Source organism: Tachyglossus aculeatus, chromosome 10 (genome assembly GCF_015852505.1).
Source record: "Tachyglossus aculeatus isolate mTacAcu1 chromosome 10, mTacAcu1.pri, whole genome shotgun sequence".
Taxonomy (NCBI): Eukaryota; Metazoa; Chordata; class Mammalia; order Monotremata; family Tachyglossidae; genus Tachyglossus; species Tachyglossus aculeatus.
Window position 1 is genome coordinate 49,559,475 of NC_052075.1, and position 13,432 is coordinate 49,572,906.

At 64.5% G+C, this 13,432-nt stretch overlaps 1 protein-coding gene across 2 annotated transcripts; it reads right to left on the bottom strand.

The window, feature by feature from the left end:
• Positions 1-528: 528 nt before the first annotated feature.
• POLD1 (DNA polymerase delta 1, catalytic subunit) lies at positions 529-13,304 on the bottom strand. 2 transcript variants are annotated; one of them, XM_038752942.1, is made up of 27 exons: positions 13,279-13,304; positions 11,720-11,937; positions 11,449-11,562; positions 11,052-11,192; positions 10,733-10,858; positions 10,367-10,538; positions 10,191-10,287; positions 9,445-9,574; positions 9,035-9,201; positions 8,671-8,775; positions 8,213-8,353; positions 7,876-7,986; positions 7,604-7,795; positions 7,377-7,465; positions 7,089-7,205; positions 6,892-7,005; positions 6,483-6,630; positions 6,057-6,152; positions 5,835-5,972; positions 5,082-5,257; positions 4,813-4,965; positions 4,067-4,169; positions 3,524-3,656; positions 2,684-2,797; positions 2,208-2,260; positions 1,923-2,020; positions 529-634 (listed from the first exon to the last, which is right to left on the bottom strand). In XM_038752942.1, exons 2-27 carry the CDS (start codon positions 11,934-11,936, stop codon positions 529-531), a joined length of 3,351 nt encoding a protein of 1,116 aa, XP_038608870.1. In that variant the 5' UTR covers position 11,937; positions 13,279-13,304. The 2 variants fall into 2 exon arrangements, with proteins under 2 accessions (XP_038608870.1, XP_038608868.1); XM_038752940.1 differs by lacking the exon at positions 13,279-13,304 and adding an exon at positions 13,193-13,251.
• Between the last annotated feature and the right edge of the window lie 128 nt (positions 13,305-13,432).

Genomic DNA, 13,432 nt, shown 5'->3' on the forward strand with positions numbered 1-13,432 from the left:
GCCCGGAGGAGGGGGTGACGGGGCGGGACACCTGGCTCCCTGGCAGGTGGGATGCGTTGGGTCCGGGGGGCCGGGCACCTGGGTCCTCAGGGGGAAATAAATGGAGGCCGCCGGCCGCTCTTGCTGGCTCCTGCAAGATGACACTTCCTGGTGTTGCTCCTACATCAGCGATTTGTGAAATCCTCCGGGGCGGAGGACGGGCAGGGGCCGGGCCCCTTGGCCCCCCGAGCCAGTGGTGACCCGTGGGCTCCGCCCAACTCCCCTGCCCGTTCTGCCCTGCACCCCCCTCCTGCCCCCAGAGTAACCAGTCACACGGACCCCAAGGTACCAAAAGGAAAATACTTTATTATTTGTTTATTCAAAAAAAACCCCTTCCCTTCAGCCCCCACCCACTCCCCAGGGATACACCCCCGACTTTCCAACTCTCACCAGGGCGGCCTGGAGGGGGTGAGGGGGTCAAGTCCCGAGGTCTGGTGGCTTCCGGGGGCATCCCCATCCCCCTGGGCGGGGGGAGGGGGGTGTCAGAGGTCACCAGGCCGTGGGGCCGGGGGGTCCGAAGCGACGTAACAACTGCTCCTGGTCATCCAGGTCTTTCTGAACTTTCTTGCGCATGTAGAAGATGGGGCAATCGCGGCTGAGGGGGAGGGGGAGCGAGAAGGTGAACGTGGGACCACGAAACCCCCGGCCGCCCCGGCCCCTCGGTCTCCCTGGAGGTCGGACACGCTGGCCCTCCATCCTCTCCACCCGCTCCTGGGCACTGCAGGCCTCCCGCCCGGGACCGGCCCCCGACCCCACCCCGCTCGCCCCCAAAGCAGTGGGAATGGGGGGAAGACTAGGGGTGTTGGGATTCGAGGAGACATCTGGGTGTGGCCGGGGGGGGAGAAGGGAAGAGCGTGGCACCATCCCTTGTTCCCAGGACTTTGCTCCCTGCATCTCTTCCCCTCGTTCTATTGCCCGCCCGCCCCCCCCAACCAGAGGCTCCATATCCTCCACCTGTGGGAGGGGAGGGGAGGGGGCTGGGGGGTATTTACTTTGCTGGACTGGGTGGGGCCTGGTGGCCCACGATAAGCCAGAGAGAAGGGCGGGGAGGGAACGGGGTATGATGCGGGGGGGGTAGCCATATATCATCTGCCCTCCCCGTGGGAACCAGCTCCACCCATTCGTTCCCTGGGGAAACAGTGGCTGTGCCCCACAGAGATGCTGGGGCGACCCTGGGGGACCGGGAGAAAGGCGATGGCTGAAGGGGGGGGTAGCGAGGGGGGATCATGGGATGTGAGGGACGCCCGAGAGACTGGAGGCTGGGGTGACAAGAATGGAAATACCGGGGGCTGAGGACAAGAATGGGAATAATGGGAATAACAGGGGGCTAGAGTGACAAGACGGGAACACCAAGGGCTAGGGTGACAAGAATGGGAATACCAGGGGGCTGGGGACGAGAGCAGGAATACGGGGCGGGAGGACGAAAATGGGAATAATGGAAATATCAGGAGACTGGGGCGACAAGAATGGAAATACCGGGGGGGCTGAGGACGAGAACGGGAATACCGGGGGTGAGGACAAGAATGGGAATAATGGGAATAACAGGGGGCTAGGGTGACAAGACGGGAACACCAAGGGCTAGGGTGACAAGAATGGGAATCCCAGGGGGCTGGGGACAAGAACAGGAATATGGGGGGGGAGGACAAAAATGGGACTAATGGGAATATCAGGGGGCTAGTGACAAGAATGGGAATACCAGGGGGCTGGGGACGAGAACGGGAAAACCAGGGGCTAGGGTGACAAGAGGACAGAGGCCCAGAGAAGCTGGGATGGGGCCGCCAGAGAAATGGGGTAATGGTGTGGGCAACACAAGGGGCTGAGCGGGCCTTGGGGCCTCCGTACCCCGCCCCCGGTGCCCCAGCTGGGGCCCTCGGCCCAGGTACCTAGTGCAGAGCACATCTTCATGCAGGCTCCCCTGGCAGCGCTGGCACTGCGTCCAGAGACGGGAGAAGCGCTCCTCCAGGGCCCCGAGGTGGGCGACCTGGAGGGGGAGGCGGGAAGCGTTGCGGGGAGGGGCGGATCCCCGATCCCTCGGGGACCAGTGCGGGAAGGGTAGAGGCGCGCACGCCCGCCGGGGGTCGGGGAAGGGTGCAGGGTCGGCAGCTGGGAAACCCGAGGCGACTCCGAGGAGACTGCAGGCAGCAGTCTCCCCAACCCCGCCCGCTCACCTCCTTCTGGTACAGCTCAGACTCCCTCGGGCGACAGAATTTGCACACAGCTCCTGTGGAGGAGAGAAAAGAGGGAGGTGACAGATTCTGGGGTGGGGTGAGGGTGGGGGGGGGGGTCCCAGAGTCAACTGTGCTTAGTCCTTCCTCTCCTCCCCCCACCCACCCCGATCCATCTGAAAGTCCCCGGAGGCTGGAGAACAAGGGAGCAAGTGTGTGAGGGAAAAACTCCCCTGGGGAAATCCCGGGGGGCCAACCCTCCTCCCCCAGCCCCCCCATTTCAGACCCCGACCCCACTCCCTCCTCATCCACACCCCTCCCAGACGCAGGGACCCCACAGGGGCGGGGAAGCGGGATGGAGTGGAAGGGGAGGAGGTGGAGGTGGGACTGGAGGGCGGGCGGGGAGAGGTCGGGGGCCCCGAACCCCGAGTGCGGTCCCGCCCCCGCCTCCCGGCCCCGGCGAACGCCCCGGGGCTCACCGTGGTGGCTCAGCACGGCCCGGCAGCCGATGCAGCAGCTCCGCTTCGTGGCAAAGGCCATGAGCCCCCCGACCTTGGCCGTCAGCATGGTTTTGCAGCGGGTGTGCTCTCCGCCTGGGGTGGCCAAGGGGGTGTGTGAGTGGATGGGGAAGCGTGTGTGGGGTGGGCTAGAAGATCCCTGGAGATCCAGCCCCTCCGGCCACCCCTCACTCACCCCTCCAATAATAATAATAATGGCATTTATTAAGCACTTACTATGTGCAAAGCACTGTTCTAAGCACTGAGGAGGTTACAAGGTGATCAGGTTGTCCCACGTGGGGCTCACAATCTTAACCCTTCCCCACAGCACCTGTATATATGTATGTACATATCTATTACTCTATTTATTTATTTATTTTACTTGTACATATCTATTCTGTTTATTTTATTTTGTTAGTATGTTTGGTTTTGTTCTCTGTCTCCCCCTTTTAGACTGTGAGCCCACTGTTGGGTAGGGACTGTCTCTAGATAGTGCCAACTTGTACTTCCCAAGCGCTTAGTACAGTGCTCTGCACACAGTAAGCACTCAATAAATACGATTGATTGATTGATTAGCCCCCATTTTACAGGTGAGGTAACTGAGGCCCAGAGAAGTGAAGTGACTTACCCAAAGTCCCACTGGGGACAATTGGCGGAGCCGGGACTTGAACCCATGACCTCTGACTCCAAAGCCCGGGCTCTTTCCACTGAGCCACGCTGCTTCTCTAGCCCACCTAACACCCCTGAGCCCCCAACCCCCGCGGGCGGCCCACCCGCCTCTCTCCGGGCCTCCCCAAGGGCCCCGCCGGCCCCGCTCCTTACGCAGTAGCACAGCCTCGGCCCGGCCCTCGCCCAGGATGGGTTCGAAGATGCGCAGCAGAGGCTTGGCGAGCTGCTGTTCCAAGTAATACTGCGTGTCGATGGGCAGGCTGTGCTCCAGCACGTACAGGGGATCCTGGACCAGGGGAGGATGGGGACTCACGCCTGAGGGGCCCAGGAAAGGATGGGGCGGGGGCGGGAGCGGGGTCCTGGGGGGCGATGGGTGCCCTGGGCAGCGGGTGCGGCGACGGCGGATTGGCCCGGGCCGCGGGGTGGGTGGGCGGGAGGGAGGAGGTGGACCCTGGGCCGAAAGGAAGACGGCCGGCCAGCGGGCCGGGGGCGAGGGGACACACATCCGCTCCCGGCGGCCTCCCCGCCTGGGCCTCGCCCCCTCTGGGCTCCCGGGGCTGGAAAGCAGAAGTGAGAGCCAAGGGCCGGCTGGGGGAGGGGGACCGGGGAAGGAGGGACCGCAGGCCCAGGTGGGGCTGCCCCCCGCCGCCGCCGCCGGCCTCCTCCCCGCCCCCGCCCCCCCCCATCCCCTCTGACCTCTGACTTCATGTACGCAGCCACGCCCTTGGCCGCACTGATGATGACGTAGGGCACCCGGTCGCCCAGGCTGGGGGCACTGCCAGGGTCCCGGCGCCTCATCCTGCAGTGGGGTGGGGATGCGGGGGGGGAGAAGAGGAGTCGGGGGTGTGAGGGAGGGCTCTGGAGGGGGCAGGGGAGAGGGAAGGGGCTGGCAGCGGGGAGGGAGGCAGCCAGCTGGACCAGGCGACGCAGCCTCTCGGCCCTCATCTCGGGCTCCGGCCTCCACCAGGTTCGGCTGGAGAGAGGCCTCTTCCCTCCTTCCCTGCCCCTCCGAGGCCTCCCATCGTTTCATCTTCCTCAGTCTCCCTGCCTTCCCTTAACAACGACGGCAACTGACTCTGCCGTCTTTGCCGAGAGCTTACTACACGCCAAGCGCTCGGCTGAGCACTGGCGTAGATACGGGACCGTCGTTTAGGGCACGGTCCCTGTCCCGCGCGTGAAGTTTGGGGCCTGAGCGGCGGGGACTCCCAATTTATAGATGAGGAAACTGAGGCCCAGAGAAGTGAAGCGACTTGCCCGAGGTCACCCAGCAGGCAAGCTGCCGGGCTAGAATTAGAATCCGGGCCCTCTGGCTCTTTCCACTAGACCACATGGCTTCTCCTCCCCGCTCCCCAACTGTCTATTCCACCTGCCCTCCCCCTCCCCTCACCCTCAACCTCCCGACCCCCTAACGCGTCCCGGGCCGCCCCGCCGCCCTCCCGCACCTCTCGGCCAGCTCGACGTGAGCCTGCTTGCCGGCGTAGTCGGCGGCGGCCCGGGTCAGCTCCTTGGTGATGACCAGCTGGGAGATGTCGATGCGGTTACACAGGAGATCCGAGATCACGTCCTGGGCGTGCGACACCGCCCCGCCCGGGTCCCTGCGGGCCGCGGTCCCGGACGGACAGGACCGACAGTCAGAGAGAGAACCGGCGTGGGCTCGGGGTGGGCGGCCCCGGGGTCCCGGCGGAGGGGCGGGGGCCCGTCTGGGACTGACCGGTCGATGAGCAGCCGGCGGAGCGAAGAGGTGACCAGGTTGGCCACCAGCGGGCAGTTGTCCCTGCGGACGGCCTCCAGCCCCTTGCAGTCCATCTTGTCGTGCGTTTCGGGGCGAGAAGAGAAGAGGAGGCCGGCGTAGCGCTTCTTACTGATCAACAGGTACGGGAAATACACCTGTGGGGACAAGGCCGGTAGTGAACCCCCAACGACTGGAGACCACTTCGACCCGGGCACCCCCGCCTCCCGCTTCCTCTTTCAACTCACTGTACCTCGTTCACGCCTGTCCCGCCATCGACCCCGGGCCCATGTCATCCCCCGGGCCTGGAATGCCCCCAATCCCTCTGCCCATCCGCCAAGCTAGCTCTCTTCCTCCCTTCAAGGCCCTACTGAGAGCTCACCTTCTCCAGGAGGCCTTCCCAGACTGAGCCCCTTCCTTCCTCTCCCCCTCGTCCCCCTCTCCATTCCCCCATCTTACCTCCTTCCCTTCCCCACTGCACCTGTATATATTTTTGTACATATTTATTACTCCATTTACTTATTTATTTTACTTGTACATATCTATTCTATTTATTTTATTTTGTTAGTATGTTCGGTTTTGTTCTCTGTCTCCCCCTTTTAGACCGTGAGCCCACTGTTGGGTAGGGACCGTCTCCATATGTTGCCAACTTGTACTTCCCAAGCGCTTAGTACAGTGCTCTGTACACAGTAAGCGCTCAATAAATACGATTGATGATGATGATGATGAACTCACCTTCTCAAACTCCAGCCGGATTGGGTGGGGGAAGTGACCGGAGACCCAGTCCGCTGCCTCTCGCCCCAAGGTCATGGCTTCGGCCACCGACGTCACCCCGAAGCGGACCATGACCGAGTCCGTGTCCCCGTACACCACCTGGCAGGGGAAGGCAGGGCTGGGGAGGGGCGGGCAGGGGGGTGGGGGCCCCTGCTCCCCAGGCCACGCCCCTCCATCTCTGACCTTGGCGTGGGCGCTATAGCCGTTCTCAAGGGTGTACTTGGACTCCACCAGCTGCTTTGTCTTCTCGATCATCTGGCGGCCAAACCCCGTTACGCTCTGATGGGGAAAACGGTGGCGGGAAGAGCCGGTCATCATCATCAATCGTATTTATTGAGCGCTTACTATGTGCAGAGCACTGTACTAAGCACTTGGGAAGTACAAATTGGCAACATATAGAGACAGTCAGGGAGAGGGGCGCTGAGCCCAACCCCAGCCCTTCCTAAACGGGCAGGTGATTCAGTGAGCATCGACTGGGCGCAAAGCTCTGCGCTAAGCTTGCCAGAGGCACCAGACCCGCCCCCAGCTCCCAAGGAGCTGGCCCTCCGTGCCCCGCGGGACCCAGACGTCCTGTTTCCAGCCCCGATCCCAGCCCGGAGCCCCGCTCACCTGAGAGATCTCCAGGCAGGGCAGCTTCCCCACCTGGGCGCCCGTGAAGCCGTACACCGAATTGGCACTGATTTTGAGTGCCAGCTGTCGCCCGTCCAGGACCTGCCGGCGCAGGGGGTCCGTTTCCCGGGCCAGCTCGGCCTTCGCCCTGCGGCCGACGGGGCACGAGGAGAGTCAGGGGCCGCGGGGTCGGGGGGAGAACAGAGAGGCCGGGGGGCGGCACGGTTAGAAGGAGAGGACGGAGACGAGGAAGGGGATGACGTGAAATCTCATTAAGACCCACAGGAAGGAAGAGGGGGAGCGGCCAAAGGGCCCCCACTGGCACCCAGGACCAGGTGGGTGCGCAGGATATTCAGAGGAGCCCAAACTAGGTTTTGGGGAACCGGGAAAGGGCCAAGAGTCGGGGTACCTCTTGCGGGCACTGAGTAGGTTTTCCAGGATCTGGGGGAGCAGGCCTTTCCGCACAGAGCTCTTCACAAACTCGTCGCCCGTCGGGGTCCTGATGAACTGGTCTCCGGTTAGCCTGACGGAAGGGATCACGGTGAGAACACCCTGGGATAGCCCCAGGGTCCCCCCCCTCCCCACAGCCCCCCAAACTCTCCGCACCCCAATCTCTCCCGTGCCCCCGGCCGCAGCAGCGTGGTGTAGCACAGGTTGTGAGCCATCATGATGGACGGATACAGCGACGAAAAGTCCAACGTGGCGATCGGCACATCGTAGTAACTGAAGAGAAGAGAGGCGGCGAACGAAGGGGTGAGGGCCGAGGAGCCTCCTCGGTGCCCGCTCTCCCCACCCATCTCCCTGCCACCCACTGGTGAGCCACCTCGGGGGGATGCCACCCCATTTCTCTTGCTGTTCCTGCCCCCTCTGCATCTCCCAGGGTCCCCAGCTCACCCCTTGTGGGGTTCGATGACGGTCGCCCCGGTGTAATCCTCGCCGGCCTCGGTCTTCACCACAGGCATCACCAGGCCCTGATGCATTGCCTGGACCCAGAGAGGGAAGATTGTGCAGGGAAAGAGGGAGAAGGAGACAGGGGACAGTCTCGGGAGGCATGCCGAGGGAGGTAGAGGGGTGGGGGCGGCTTGCCCGGTCCCCTCCCTCGCCCCGGCAGGCCCCCTGACCTGTCTGAGCAGCTGGGACACGACCTTGACCTGCTGACCCCGAGAGAGCAGGTACCCCAGGGGGACGCCAGTGACCCGGGCCATCTCCACGGCGTTGACCAGCACCATGAGTCGCTCCAGCAGGCGCAGGGGCAGCAGCGCGTCCTTGAGGCAATACACGGCCAGGCGCCGGCGAGACTGGTCCGTGCCGTTCTGCGACGAGAAGGGCGCAGAAGGGTCGGCAAGCCCGAGGGGGGCGGCGGGGGCTTCGGGGGCGGGGAGGGGGAGGTCACCTGCAGATCAGTGATGATGCTGTGCTGGACATCCTCCTTCTGCTCCCCCAAGAAATGGAAACTCACGGCATTGAGAGTGTAGGAGCGAAGCTTGTGTTCTCTCAGCAGCACCTGGGCAAACAGAGACGGGGAGTGGAGGGTGAGGCCTACCAGGTGGGGGGCTGCCCTAACACCCCCTCTTCCCCACCTCTGAGCCCCGACGTCCCTCCGGGCCCCAGGCGGTCTGCCCTTCCCAGCTCCCCCCATCTCCCCTCAAAGACCTCAGGGCCCACTCCACTCAGGAGCAGAGACATCACCCCCCGCCCCGACACGGGTACCTGGCGTCCAGCCCCCTCACCTGCAGCAGGTCCATCTGGATGCGGCCGGCGATGTTGACCACCTTGTTGTCCCTCCGGCCCGTCTGCTTGGACTGGAAGGACGAGTCGCGGATCTGGGAGCGGAGGCCCGAGACCCGGCCCAGGAACGGAAACGAAGAAACCTGGGTGAGAGAGGGAGGTAATAATCGTGGCATTTATTAAGCGCTTACTATGTGCTGAGCATTGCTCTAAGCGCTGGTGCGGGGAAAGCTAAGGGGCGAGATGCAGAGACAGAGAGAGATGACCCCGCCCAGGAGAGCGGGAGGCTGAAACCCGGAGGCCAAGACGGGTGGGGAGGGGGAGACGCGACGAAGGGTCAGGAGAATGGGGGATGTGGGGGAGGAGGAGGCCCCGCCCCCCAAACCCCAATCGGGTAAACTGAGGGTGGGGCCTCCCCAGCACATGGCTGGGGCCAGGGGACCAGACTGGATCCTGGCACCTTGAGAGTCTGTGCCCGAGTCAGCAGGTACGGGAGATCGAAGTTCTGGATGTTGTACCCGGTGATGACATCAGGATCCAAAGTGCGGACGAAGGTTGCCCAGGTCTGCAAGGGTCGTGAGGTCATGGGGGAGGACAGAGACCCCCTCTCCACCCCCCCATCCCATCTCAGTCCCCTCCTCGCTGCCATACACACACACTACAGTAGCGTGCCTGCTGGTTTTCCCCGCCTCCCCAACTCTGTCCCCGTGGCAGCAAGGCTTACAGCCCCCTTCCCCGCCGAAACCGAACCAAACTCATCCCTCGAGCTGCAAGGGGGCCGGGGGCCGCCGGCAGCCGTCGGGACAGAGGCGGGAGCCAAGCACCTCCAGGAGTTGCTCCTCCCGGTCGAAGCTGAGCACCTGGGCCCCTAGGATCGGGGCGCAGGTCTTCAGGGTGAGCGCCAGGCGCAGGAACGGCTCCGTCTCCCCCCAGCGCAGAACCACAGAGCCGATCTGGATCACGGGGTCCCGCTCCGGCTCCGGGAAGATCCCTGGCAGACCGAGAGCGAGGGGAGTCAGAGAGGAGCGGGCGGCGGCGTGGGCAGGGAGGGGTCAGAGGCCAGACCAGCGCTAGGGGAGGACATGGATGGGAGAGGAAATGGGAGGGTGGGCAGAACCCCAGAAGAGAGGGTGAGGGGAAGCGGGCTAGTTTCCAACAGTCTTTCGGTCATGACATCCCCTCCCCCAGCCCTGCCCAGTCCTTCCCCCGGTCCCTCCCTCAGCCTCCCACACACCTTTCCTCCCCGCACACTCAATGTCAAAACTGAGCACCCTCAGTGGGGCGATCCTCTGCCACTGGCCCTCAGCCGCGTGACTGACCACGTCTGACCAGGCCACATCCGCTTCCAGCTGGGACCACGTCACCTGGGGAGACGGGGGCGCGGGAGAGGATTGGAGGAGGCGCGGGGGACCCTGCTCCCCCAGGCCTCCCCCCTTCCCCGCCGACCCCGACTCTGGCTCTAACCCAGTAGGCGGACCGGTCGGCAGGCCCGGGAGGAGGCAGGAGGGCGGACCCCAAGCCAGACCCGCTCGGGCTCAGGCTGGGTTTGGAGGCTCATTGGCGTGAGACCGTCAGGCGACACTTCTGGGCATACCACGGTGAGTGTGTGGGCGGTCCTGCTGTGTCACCCACACGTGGTCCCCGGGGGGCCACTCGGCTCTGCCCGCACCAGCCCCCAAGGAGGAAAACCACACACATTCAACATTCCCAGAAGGACGGCTCGGCTCGCTTCCAATCTGGCTCAAGCCCAGACAACCCCCATCATCATCATCAATTGTATTTATTGAGCGCTTACTATGTGCACAGCACTATACTAAGCGCTTGGGAAGTACAAATTGGCAACATATAGAGACAGTCCCTACCCAACAGTGGGCTCACAGTCTAAAAGGGAAGCCACCAGAAGCCACCGACGGCGACTCTAGCCCCTGCTCCCCTTGGGGACCCAGGAGTCCTGGTCCCCGGATCCCGGCCCCACCTCACCTTCCCCAGTCCCCCGCCGGACGGGGATCTCAGCTGGTATTTCCCAGGAGGCAGTTCGATCCAGTTACAGCCGACGATGTCGGCATCGACCATGAACCTGAGAAAAGGGAATCGAGTCAGGGGGCTCTCTTTCTCTCTCTCTCTCTCTCCCTCCGCCCCATCTCCCCTCCGGGTACCTGATTTCAAAGTCCACGTTGGCCTCGTAAGGGGAGAAACCGGGTGTCCCCAGCCCTCTCAGGCGGACGCCACCCCCCTCCAGGATGCGGCGAGCGGGGGCCACGAGGCGGGGCAGGGCCAGGGTGATGCGGAGGAACGTCCCAGGGCACTGACCGCTGTAGCCGAACATGCCTGGCCGGAGGAACGCGAAGGAAAGTCCCGACAGCCGCAGACACCCCCCCCCCGCCCCCAGCTGACTACCGTTCCCCTCGGGGACCCAACGGCCGCACCCCCAGGCCCCGTCTCTGTGGATAATCTGGGTTTCCTGCTGAGAAGCCAGCCTCCCCGGCTCCCTGCGGTCCCTCCGTGGCAGGAAGGGCGCTCACTCTGCCGGGTACAGGTCTCCACGCCCAGCACCGCTGGTCCCCCCAGCTCCTTGTTCCCCCGTTGGTCCCTCTGTACGGCCCCGTCCAGTTCCCGCTGCAGCTCCGCGAGGTGGTCCGTGCTGAACCCTGGGGAATCGGGGGCCCCCGAGGTCACCACCGGAGGGGAAAGGGACCCGGATCAGGAGAAGATGGGGGGCACGGGACCAGCACAGGGAAAGGATGGGGTCCGCACAGACGGACTGGGGAAGGGAAAAAGGAAAGTTGGAGGAACAGGCGTGGGAAGGGGAGTCGGGGAGGGAAGATCCGGGAGGCTTCTCACCAGGAGGAGCTGGCACGTAGAAATAAGGGGCAAAGCCGTGGACGTGGCAACAGACGGAGTTCCCATCATCTGTGACTCCGAACATCCGGATCACGGGGACCGAACCCCGCGAAGCACCCGGGAATCCGGGGACCGGAGGGCCTGGGAGAACAGGAGGGAAGTCACGGGGGGGGGGGGGGGGGGGGAGGAGGTGGGTCTCGCACGTGCTGCGACTATGCTCGAAATGCAGGTCCGGGAATACGAGGCGGGCCCGATGGGGCGGGCCGTCTCCCCTGGCCCGACCCGGATCATCAGGTCACGCCTTGGGTTTCCACCCCTTCCACCTCTCTGCCCCCATCTGGGAGAGAAATCTCCCTCAGCCCCAGCCCCTGCCCGCCTTGTGAGCTCCCAAACTCACCCACATAGTGATCGAGCTCCAGCTGCTGGAAGATGAGGGGCTCCGTCTGGGGATCCAAGGTGGGGGGGGGAGGGCGGGGCCACTGGGGGTTCCGGTCAGAAGCAGACAGCTGTCCTGGGGAGGAGGAAGGAGTTTGTTTCAATAAGTGTGTTGTGCATGTGTGTCGGGGGGGTGGGAGATAACTGTTCCACTTCCCCTCATCGCCTCCCCCCAAGGTGGCCAGAGCCGGGGAGGGGTTTGCCCAAGGGATAGAAAGCTGGGATTGACTTACCCTCTTTAGCCCCTTCCGGGGGCATCAGCATGGCCTCCTCATCCTCCTGCTCCTGCAGCCACCGCTCAGCCTCAAGCTCCTCCAGGTCTTCATCCGGGTCGGGCCCCGGGGACCCTGCTGCTTCCTCATCCATGGGGTCTCCCCTCTCCGCTCCAGCCCCGCGAGGCCGCTTTGCGGGGACCCCGGAGCCCAAGCCGGGGCGGCGCTTACACTCCATCCTGCGAGGGACACGGTGCGGGGAGAGGACTGACTCAGTGATGGGGAGCGCAGGGCCGGGCGAGGATGCGGGGGGCGATGGGGGGGAAGAGAAATAGTAGGGGTGAAGGGAGAGTGTGAAAAGACAGGACTAAGCGGGTGAGGGGACAATGGCTGGGGTGAGAAGGCAAGACTGAGGGGATGGGGGAAGGGGTGGAGATGGGGATGAATGGAGTGGGCAGGGGGAAGAGAGTGGGTGGGAAGAGACAGGACTGTGGGTTGAGGGGGCAACGGTGAGGGGGCGGGTGGGAGAAAGTAGGGCTGAGGGTGAGTGGGGGTAAGGGTGAGGGGTGGGCAGGAGGAAACAGGACTGAGAGAGTGGGGAGTAAGGGCGAGGGGGTGGGTGGAGATAAGGGTGAGGGGTGGGTAGGAGAAAGTAGGATAGAGAGTGGGGTGGGAGTAAGGGGGAGAAGGTGGAGAGTAAGGGTGAGGGGGCGGGTGGGAGAAAGCAGGACTGAGAATGGGATGGGGGTAAGGGTGAGAGGTGGGGGGAGAAAGCAGGACTGAGAGAGTGAGGGGGTGGGAGAAAGGACTGAGGGTGGGGTGGGGGGTAAGGGTGAGGGGATGGGTGGGAGAAGGCAGGACTGAGAGAGTGGGGGGTAAGGGGGAGGGGGCGGTGGCAGAAAGCAGGACTGAGGATGGGGTGGGGAGTAAGGGTGAGGGGGTGGGGGGGAGAAAGCCGGACTGAGAGTGTGGGGGTAAGGGGGAGGGGGTGGGTGCGAGAAGACAGGACTGAGGATGGGCAGGGGGGGAGGGGGAGAGGAGGGTGGGAGAAGGCAGGACTGAGAGAGTGGGGGGCAAGGGCGGGTGAGAAAACGGGACTGAGGATGGGTGGGGGGGAGGGTGAGGGGTGGCTGGGTGGGGGGGAGAGGGCAGGACTGAGGGGGAGGGGGGTAAGGGGGAGGGGGTGGGGGGGAGAAAGCAGGACTGAGAGTAGGGTGGGGGGGAGAAAGCAGGACTGAAGGTGGGGTGGGGAGAAAGGACTGAGAGGGTGGGGGGTAAGGGGGAGGAGGCGGTGGGAGAAAGCCGGTCGGAGGATGGGGTGAGGGGGAGGGGTGCGGGGGAGAAAGCAGGACTGAGGGGGATAAGGGGGAGAGGTGGGGGGGAGAAAGCAGGACCGAGGGTGGGGGTAAATAAGGGTGATGGGGTGGGGGGGGGATGAGGGGGCAGAGGTGAGGAGGGGGTCTCGGGGCCCGGGGCCCGGGGCCCGGGGCCCACCTCGCCCCAATCCGGCCGCAACGGCCCTTCTGGCCTCCCCGACGACCCGCCTCACGCTTCGCTTTCCCGCCGCCGCCAAGGCTGACCTTTGACCCCGGAGCGCTGCGGCGGCCATGCCGAGTGTGGCACTCCCGAGTCCGGCTGCGCGCGCATCCGCGGCGGCCGGGGCTGCGCGCGCACCCGCCGCCCTCCCGGCCGTTAGGGGTGCGCGCGCAGCCCCGGCCAACCCCCCCCCCCCCA